The sequence below is a fragment of the Abrus precatorius genome, unplaced genomic scaffold, assembly GCF_003935025.1.
Source record: "Abrus precatorius isolate BTA unplaced genomic scaffold, Abrus_2018 Scaffold8, whole genome shotgun sequence".
Classification (NCBI taxonomy): Eukaryota; Viridiplantae; Streptophyta; class Magnoliopsida; order Fabales; family Fabaceae; genus Abrus; species Abrus precatorius.
Genome location: NW_020874428.1, coordinates 18459060 through 18469515, shown reverse-complemented (window position 1 = coordinate 18469515; position 10456 = coordinate 18459060). Strand labels below are relative to the sequence as shown.

The following is a 10456-nucleotide window of genomic DNA, read 5'->3' as shown; positions in this document are numbered from 1 at the left end:
GCAATAAAATCAAGATTATGAATCTTAATAAGATCATTTATCATACTGTGAAAAGTCTTACTTCTAGCCCCTACAATTTCAAAACAAACAATTCATATTATTAGAGCTTATTAACAGTTGCATCTTCAAGATGTTGTCCTATACTTATATCATCATTAGATACAACAACAGTATCAGTACCCATTTGGTTGGCATTTTTAGGGTTTTCAAGTTCCATTAAAGTCAGACTATCAGGAGGTTTATCAGTAAGATTGTGATCTAAGAGACCTTGAGATCTCCCTAAAAGCCCAAAATTAAGACCTACTAAATCCTGGATAGAATGGCCAAGATTAGGGTCATTATGGATTCTGTTATGAAAATACTTCATTAGCAACATAATGTTTTGCATTTCATGATTATTAACACTTTTACGATTCATTATATTAGAATTTGGAACCACTACATTCTCTTGAGAAAGATCATCTTTCTCGTTACCCCCTTTACCAAGATTAGGTACAAAGCGAGCTTTGAGAGGTTTTTTCACAGAGTCACTCACCTTGGATCCATTAGACATTTTAAAGCTTAGCCTATGAGTACTAGAATTCTTATGGTGAACAACATTCTTATACAGAGGCTCAATTTTCCTAGGAATGGCAGATTCTAAGTTCTCAATTTCTTTTTTCTTAGCTTGGTTCATGGAGGACCCAACATTAGGAAAGGAACTTAATTTCTTCCTAAAAGGTTTCTTTGCAAGCATCCAAGGACCAAATTGTTCCTTTTCTTTATTAGTTATGTCATCATTCTTAGGCATTACCAAATCATTACTAGTTCTAGGACTATTACCTGTATGTCTATCATTTTCCCCTATAACAATAATTTTGTTTCCTTCTACCTCTAAATTAGTCTCAGTATTCTTGAAATTATCACTACATTGCTCTTGTCCATGCCCGTACTTACCACAATTAAAACAAATGAGATGCAACCCTTCATACTCGACTTTAAATTCTTGTCCTAAAACTTTAAAGGCCGGGATCAGTTTCTTTTTTAAATCAATTTCTATACAGTTTCTAGCAAATTTACCCCTAGCTACTAAGGAGGTGTGAGGATTAATCTTCAGCATTAACCCAAGACAGTTCCCCACTTGCCATAAAAATTTGTTATTGTAAAGTTCAAGGGGGAGGTTAGGAATCCTAACCCAAACTGCTATCTTCCTAAGGTTATAGTCTTGAAGTTTAAAGAGCGGTCTCCACCTCTGTACTAGCAAATAATGGTCTAAAATTAACTAGGGCCCTTCAAAAAGGGCATACTTATAATCCTCCATATTTTCAAACTTAATGAGGAAAAAATCACTATTCAGATCAAGAATTTTTAGGGACCCATGCTTACCCCAAATATTATTTAGTTCCTAGTTTAAAAAACTGAAGCTAATTGATCTTCCTAGCATTTCACTATAAGTGTAAATTTTCAAGGAGCACACCATTCCTCGTAATCCTCCAAGAGGATCTTTAGGTCAAGACACAAATTTTGCATTTTATCATTACTTTCAGTATCATCCGCAACCTCAAAAACAATATTCAAATCATCCAATATAGTTTTAATAATTTCTTCATCATTTAAAATCATATTTACCTCATTTGATTCTAAAACCTTATCTTTATAGGATGAAAGCTTAGGAACATAGGGTACAAAAAGCACCTGATAAGTTGTAGCATCAACAGATCTTGATTCTTCTTGCATTCTTAAGACCGACATCTCCTTTTGTCCCCCTTCATTTGTCTTGATCTTCTTGGTACTCCGATCCATGAGATCCATCTCCTCTGTGGACTGCTTCTCAGCCTCATGCTTCTCCATAATCTCCGATCTCTCGAGATCACGGGTAAGGGACCTTGCTCCCTTTCGCGAAATGATGTTGTTCTTCAGTACTTCAAAAAGCTCTCGCGACCACCGTCAAATTGCTAGGGCGAGAATCCTGGAAACGCCTCCAAAGCCTTCTTTTCTTGAAATGAAAAGTTAGGATCTTGGAGCTTTTCACGAAGAAACCCTTCATTCTTTATATTTTTATTCAATTATAGTTTAATTATATTAATTAATGATATATCATAATTAAAAAATATTCAAAACTAATTGGCATTGCAAAGGGCTTAACTGGTAGTAATTTATAACTTCTCTATTCTTAAAGTTTTAATTTGATTCCTAAAAGATTTGAAAATGGTCATATTAGTTTTTAAAAGATGAAAAATACTATAATTTTTTCAAAAATAAAAATATCGATTAATTTAATAATTTTAAGAACTAAATTGACGTAAATAAATAAAACTGAGACTTTTCATTAGAATAAATTGATAATTTTTCATCTTTTACATATTATAACGTGATCAACTTTTAAATCTTTAAGCGGAAATCAATATAAAAGTCATACTACTATTCTGATTTACGCTGTCTATGTCCACTTTTCCACCTTCCTATATATATCTTATTCAATACTATCATATTAAACTCAGCATCCTCATAGATGTTCTGATCGTTACGAATATTGAATTCATTCATTCACGTATCGATGGCAAACACAATCTGTACTCAAAAGTCTACTTGCTTAGCCATAGAGACATTATGCCAAACTTCAAAGGTCGATCACTTTATTCATCATCATAGATTCAACTTCAAAATCAAATATAATCGCTTCTCTGTTCCAGAGCAGAACCTAGACTCAAGGTTCCATAAAAATGCCACAAGAAAGATGTACGTATAATCTTGTACTAGTTTTATTGTAAATACTACTTCAAGTTTGTGTTCTTGGAAAGCTCATGTCTGAATTCATTAGAATGCATTCAGGAACATCGCGGTCCACGCCAGCGTACCACCAGGAGACCCACTTCCTGTTGATCCTGCTTCTCCTGGTCATTGGTATTTCATTTAAGATTATGTAATTTTGGTATTGTTATTTAATTGAAATTGATGTTTCAATTCCACGATTAAAGTAAATCTTTAATATTTAGTTAGAAATAGTAAAAATTTTAATTTTAATTAAGAAATGGCTTTAAATAAAACTTAATATATGTATCTAAGTTTTGTTCCATAAGATATCAACTTTTGTTACCCACTTCTCACCTCCCAAGTTTAATCTGAATTTGCAATTGACGAAGAGTTTATAAAAGACATTCTCTCTAGCAGGAAAGTGTGGATTATTGGCACGATAATCACGATACTTATGTCCTTTACGAGGGGCAAATGGGGTCCTTTGCTACAACTGAAAGGTAATGATATAAAGAGAAGTCATGTTAATTGTATTAGTTAGACCCAAAATTTGCATTAATGTGTGATGAGTTTCTTTTTGCTCATTTTATGCAGAGAAAATTCAAACAACAATAGACGAAGCAGAACAGGTAGCAGACATTGTAGAAGAAGTGGCTGAGGAGGTGGAGAAGGTTGCAGAAGGGGTTGTCAAGCATCTTCCCGAAGGAAAACTTCATGATGCTGTTGAATCAGTTGAAAAAGTGGCTGAAGATATAGACAAGCATGCCCAAAATGCAGAAGATGTGTTAGAAAAGGTTTTAATCAATATCCGAATAACAGCTCCCTCGTCCTTTTTTTTTTTTTTTGGGCAATCATATTATTATATATACCTAATGTCTTTTTTTATATATATTTTCTTACCTAAAACATTCAAAGCATTATAATCAAACAATTGCAGACGCATCAACCCTGTGGGCTCTTATTTAATTTACACAAAACATGTGAGTATAATTAATTAATAGCTCTTGTTAGCAACTTTGAACGACGGCTTAGATGTTGAAAGTTTCAAACTATACTATTGGCTTATGAGTACCTAAAAGTGCCAGAAATGCTTGTATTGGACAGGAAAATGAAAAAGAAAAGCAGAAAAAAATGCATTAGCTATTTCTTCTCAGTCGGCTTTGAAATGTCAAATTATATTGTTGGTTTAGATAGGATTGATGGATTATTTGATAGGTTTCTGTTCTACATATATATTATTCGAAATTTTGAATTGGTGTTGGTTTCAATATTAAAACTTTATTATACGTTAATATTGAAGATTTTTCTTTTCTACCAGAAGATAAAACATTAGACCATAATTAATGTGCCAAAATTAGAAACCACGGGTGTAATAACGTTTTAGTTTAACACGCAAGATGTCGTAAACTCATTTTTCAATGAGGATGCCTTGTTCAGGTTTCCTTCTTCAAGCCAATGAATTTATCTCAGCAGTTGAATTTATCTTTTGAAGAGCTATTATTATCCCTTATTAAATGTTGCGGAGATTTGGTCCAGGATTTGAATAAGGTATATGATGATGGACTAGGTAAATTTTACTATTACTTATTATCATTTGTTGAAATGAAATAACCTTTTGAAGGCTAATTTAGAATTTAGACAGTAAATATTGTGGAATTTTGCTTCATGATCACTTGGATCCGAGATAATAAATTTGGATAAAATTTCAGGTAGAAAATGTGGAAAAGGAAGTGGAGTCCTTCATTGAATCAACCGCTCGTAGAGAAAAAAATACTGCCTTTACTACAGATTCAAAAGATCAAAAGTAGAGGAATCATGTGGTTGCATATCAACATAACATTTCGACATGTAATTAGTAATTACTCTTATATGGTAATCAAAGTAATTACTCTTATATGACAAATTTGAGGGTTCTCTTTGTATATTCCCTTTCTCTTATAATGAATGGTGTGTATTTTTTTTTATATTATATCATGGATTTTTTATTTTTATTTTCTATTTATCCTCCTCAGTTGACCTTCTAGCTATATACAGAGAAAACTATTCTCCTCTATTGGTTATTTAAATGAAAAATATTTATATTAATCAATAATAAATAATCCTTGTCTCAAATTTCTTATAATATTATTATAAAAACATTTAATAATATTGTCCTTGATAACACAATTCTTATCGCAATCTTTTAAAGTGAATTAGAAAAATAGAAACTAAAAATTTATCTTCTGTTAGCAATAACATGTTTGTTGGGTTTAAAATTCAACAAGTAAAAATCAAAACCACCGAAAATTTTAATATATTTCATAAATTTATAAAACAATAGTACCGTATATATAGAAACGAAGTTATTCGGTATGAAATAGGTTTATATGACATAATATTAGACTATGATTATCTAACAAATGTGATAAGTATATTGTTAATTTCTTATAAATTTAAATAATTGTAATATTAATTTTTACTCACAATTTGTGGTGGTCGTTGATTTAAGAGAAATTTATATATAACGAGATTTGAACACAAAAATTTATATTAAATAAATTTAATATACATATAAATATAAAGTATTGACAATGAAAAAAAATTACCTAGTTAAAATATAGTTGCTATAATAAATATGAATATTCAAAAAATAACTTTCTTATGAGAAGACCAATACATTTAAAAAACTTTGACTTTGTTAATAGCCAATTAAACACTCAAACAACAATAAAATTTGTTAGAGTTTCTCTCTAATACAATCTTCTTACAACTAGGGCTGTAAATAAGGCAGACCAGGTTAGGTTTTACTTTAAAGAAGCCTGACCTGTAACATAATTATTAGGCCTAAACTTAACCTGTTACCTATTAAAGGATTTTCAGCCTGACCTAGCCTATTTAGGTGGTCTGATATGAAATCTGTTAACAAAGTCTGCTACAAAAAAAATCTTAATATTTATGCAAATATAAATATTTTATTATCAAATTAGTTTACATATTTTTCTACTTTTCATTTGTGTTATTGATAATTATTAAATAATTGTAATAATTTTATAAATGATTTTTAAAATATTATTTGAGCACAAATTATAAATGTTTCATATTAAATAAGTTATTATTTTTATTTTTCTTGATTTATTTTTAAAAATTATTAAAGTATTAAAGATTTTAATTTTTTTTAGGATCATATTTTGTTTGTTTAAAGACATCTTATATTTAATAAATAAAGTCATAGTAAACACATAAAATTAATCATAAAAAATAACATTCACACAATTTATTGAATATGCTGAAAGAAAATTATTATATTTTAAAAAATAAATAAATTTAAATTTAATATAATATATATATATATATATATATAATGACAATAATAATAACTATTAAATTAAAAAAATAAAATAATTAAAAAATATTTAATTTTATTTATTTTAAAGTAACAAATACACATAAAATTAACTACACTATAATATTAATGTAATATAGAAAAATATTACTGATATAATAAATTAAAATATATATTTATATATAAAATATACATTGATAAATTATCTGATAATTTAATTTTTTATTCATGTAAATATTTATAAATTATTAAATTTTAAATATATGTTAATAACTATAATTAAATTATTAAAGATTTTAATTATTTTTTTTATGATAATTATATTTTATTTGTGTAAAGATATCTTAGATTCAATAAATAACGTCACGGTAAACACATAAAATTGATAACAAAAAATAACACTCAAAACATTTGTTGAATCATCTAAAAGAAAATTATTATATTTAAAAAATTAAATAAATAATTATTGTTAAAATTATAGATAAAAAATATTTATATTATATAATTCAAAGATGCAAAAAAATATATATATATATATATATAAGCATAGTAAAAATTAATAAAATTTATATTTAAATTAAAATAATTTATGTTTCTAAACTTTTATCTTAATCAAAAAATATGTAATAAAACTTAATATAAAAATTTAAACTAAATACACTATATATATATATATATATATATATATATATATATATATATAAAATGACAATAATAAAAATTATTAAATTAAAAAATAATTACAAAATATTTAATTTTATTAATTTTATATTTTAAATTAACAAATATAAGTAAAATTAACTATACTATAACATTAATATAATATAGAAAATATTACTAATACAATACATTAAAATATATATATATAATATAAATTGATAAATTAATTAATAATTTAATTTTTTATTTATACTTTTTTATATAAATATTTATTAATTATTAAATTTTGAATATATATTAACAACTATATATTTTTAAGAAAAAAATCTATTTACATCTATGTCAAATTCATAAAAAATAATTATTTAAAATTTAACATATTTATATTTAGGTATATTGCTATGTGTTGTAAACCTAGTGTCTAAAATTTTTTTTATTGATACTTTATTCAAAGAATTTATACTAATAAAAATAAAATACTTATTAAGTACAAAAAATATATATTATTATTATAATTTATTTAAAATTATATTATTTACTATATGGGCCTATTTTTTATATATATATATATATATATATATATATATTGTATATAAAATTTTTTATTTTATTTTTCTATATATTTTTATAAAATTTTAGTTTCAAATAAAATATAATTTAGTTTTAAAGAATTTCTATTGATTATAAAAAAAAGAATTAAATATAATATATTAATATAATAATTAAATAATAATAATAATAATAAAATTATGAATATAAAAAATATATTAATATAATATTATTATTTTATTTTTAAATTTTATTTTATTCAGTTTTGATTGTGTCTTGTTCTTATTCAAAGATTTAACCATTCTTTAACTTATTTAAATGTAACAAATATCATAATTTATTATTAAATAAATTTATTATTTAAACATGTTTTGACATAAGGATGGAAATGAGTAAAATACTCAATGGACACCCACAAAATTTACACACAATAGGTAGGGTATTTATCCGCTATATGGGTATGGGTAAAAATACGCAAAATTTAATGGCGATAGGTGCGTGTATGGGTATCTAAGTACCCACCTCACCCCATACTCGCATATATATATATATATATATATATATATATATATATATATATTTGAATTTTATTCTACAATTATGCATTAAATTTTTGTATTATTATATTACTTATGTGAAGTTATATTAGATTAATATAAAAATATATTTAATAATAAAGTAAACCAAAAAATTTATTTTGGTTTATATTTTTAATATAAAAATTTAATTACTATTATATATCATTTAATTAGGCTAATACAATTTAATTATTACATAGTTGATATGAGATTGACTTTTTTTAAAATATTATTTATATATACACATAAAATAATTTTCACACAAATATTTTTGTTAATAAAATCATATTGATATTTAAATCATAAAGTGAATGATAAATAATAAATATATTGTAAATATTTTATAAATTTTACAGTCACCTACTATTACCGTAAACTTATTATTTATTGATAATATTTAAATTTTTTTTTATATTTTAATTTAAAATAATATTTTTCTATGCAACATATGTATTACAAGTACAACTATAATCTATTGAATCTAAATAATATTATTCTTACTATTTATTCACGTTCAAAGAAATTTTTGATAAAGTATAAAAAATATTGTTAATTTTTATTTGTTAATTTTTCTTTAGATAAAAAAATATAATTTTTTAATATACACATATATTTTTTTATTATAAAATTTTATCGTGACCATTTAATTTTTATTCAAATTCTCTTTTAAAGTTTATATATTATAAATATTTATGTATCCATTTTTCGTTGTTAGTATTTGAACTTTCCTAACTCTATTCTCATTCTCAATGTCTGTCTTATTAAAACTTAACAACTATGAAATGTTATTCATTAGAGTTAGTTGTCAATGCCGCTACAAGAGGTTACCAAGTAATCCCACACGAAGGGACACCTATTGTGCAGATCTATTTTGTTGTCGTTCTGATATTGTCGATTGATCGAATCTCACACAAGATAAGGTTATTACTGACAAATAACTTGTGTGTTTAGTTTCACTTATTGTTTCTATGAATTTTAGTTTAGAAAATTATTATATTAAAATACATTTAGCACTTGTGATATTTGAATATTTATTTTTTATTTATGTTTATACCTTGTTCGGTAACTATATATTAAATTTTTATATTATTATGCTACTTATGTGAAGTTATATAAATATATTTTTTTTATAAATATTTTTTCTCAAACAAGCATGGGTAATGGGTACAAGATGAGTATGCAGGTACCTAGAGGGTAAGGGTACAAGGTTTAATGTTCATACCTACACGGGTATGGGGCTGAGTTTAGGTATTTTTTTAAAACGCGGGTGATAAGTCTGTAATTAGGCTCTCTTTTACAGCCCATATATTCATATTTGATATTTATTTTATTTAGGTTTTACACTAATTTATATATTAATTGTGCAGTTTGGTATAAAGAGGCCGCAAGTGGATTTTGGGTGCATTCTGAGCCCAAATTGATGGAAGATTAGAGTTTCGCAGTAGTCAGCACGCCCAGACCCATTCAATAAGCACGGGAGTGCTTCGAGCCCATGCACGAACGTGCTTAAGGCCTTGCACGGCCGTGCTCATATGCGGGAAGCCCAATTATGAAGAGTTTGTAGGGTTTTCAAATCCTATGAAAGGGAAGATCTCAGACACCGTTTTAGACCAGTTTTTGACATCTTGGCTTTGGCTCTAGAATACATCTAATCTCGTCTCTCTTGCACAAGATCCTTGGCACATGCTTGGCGAGACTTGGAGCTTCGAGTAATCGTACTTGAAGACCGGGAACTCATCTCATTCTAGTTTGCTTTTGATTAAGGCTTTGTTTATGATTGTTTTAGTTATTTTCTTTAGCATGAGTAACTAAGTCCATAGCTAGGGCTATGAGAACTATTGTTCATGAATTTATGGAATTTTTATGTTTGAATCTAAATTTGATTTTCGTTTTGTGATTAGATTTTATCCTATTACTCTCTTTTCTTAATCCTAATTAATTATATCGTCAGGCGACCGTACCTCGGTTACTTAATAGATCTATAGGGTAAAACAAGACAAAGGATTAGGTGGACCAAACCAATCTTTCTCTTCTAATCGTTATTAAATTAACAAGTTCATAAGTTCCTTAAGCTTTCTTAAATTGATGTCTTGCATGACCATTGGGCTTGTTAATTTAGAGAAAAGAATATTAATATTGCATAACCATTGTGTATTAATAGTATTCGTATGAATGATTGGTAATCACAAGGAAATTGAATTTAGAGTTAAATAGAAAAATAACATAAAGGATTGAATGAGAAAACCCATATGCCCTAGGTTCCTCTCCAATAAGTTTAACCAAGACATGCATTGTATTTCTTACTCTTAGTTTTATAATTGATTTTATAAATTCTTGCTTTTAATTAATCTCGTATCTTTGAAACTTAAACAATTGAATTAGAAAATTCTTACTTCTCGATGGGTACATCGAGAAGTAATAAAGGGTTCTTAAATTAAGTTCCCGAAATATCATTAACAATAAACAAAACAAAATAAAATAAAACACAAATTTCTTAAATCACTTAAATTTGAGATTTTCTTAATATTGAAAAAGCAATCTCTAGCAACAGCGTCAAAAACTTATTCGGAGGGGAAGTGTATGCTCACTCGTTCTAAGTGCTCTACAACTTGTT

General features: G+C 26.2%; 1 protein-coding gene across 1 annotated transcript; it reads left to right on the top strand.

Moving 5' to 3' along the window:
• Positions 1–2536: 2536 nt before the first annotated feature.
• Positions 2537–4541, top strand: LOC113848521. The gene is made up of 5 exons (XM_027478094.1): positions 2537–2718; positions 2812–2883; positions 3151–3233; positions 3328–3527; positions 4443–4541. Exons 1-5 carry the CDS (start codon positions 2537–2539, stop codon positions 4539–4541), a joined length of 636 nt encoding a protein of 211 aa, XP_027333895.1.
• The last annotated feature ends 5915 nt before the right edge of the window (positions 4542–10456 follow it).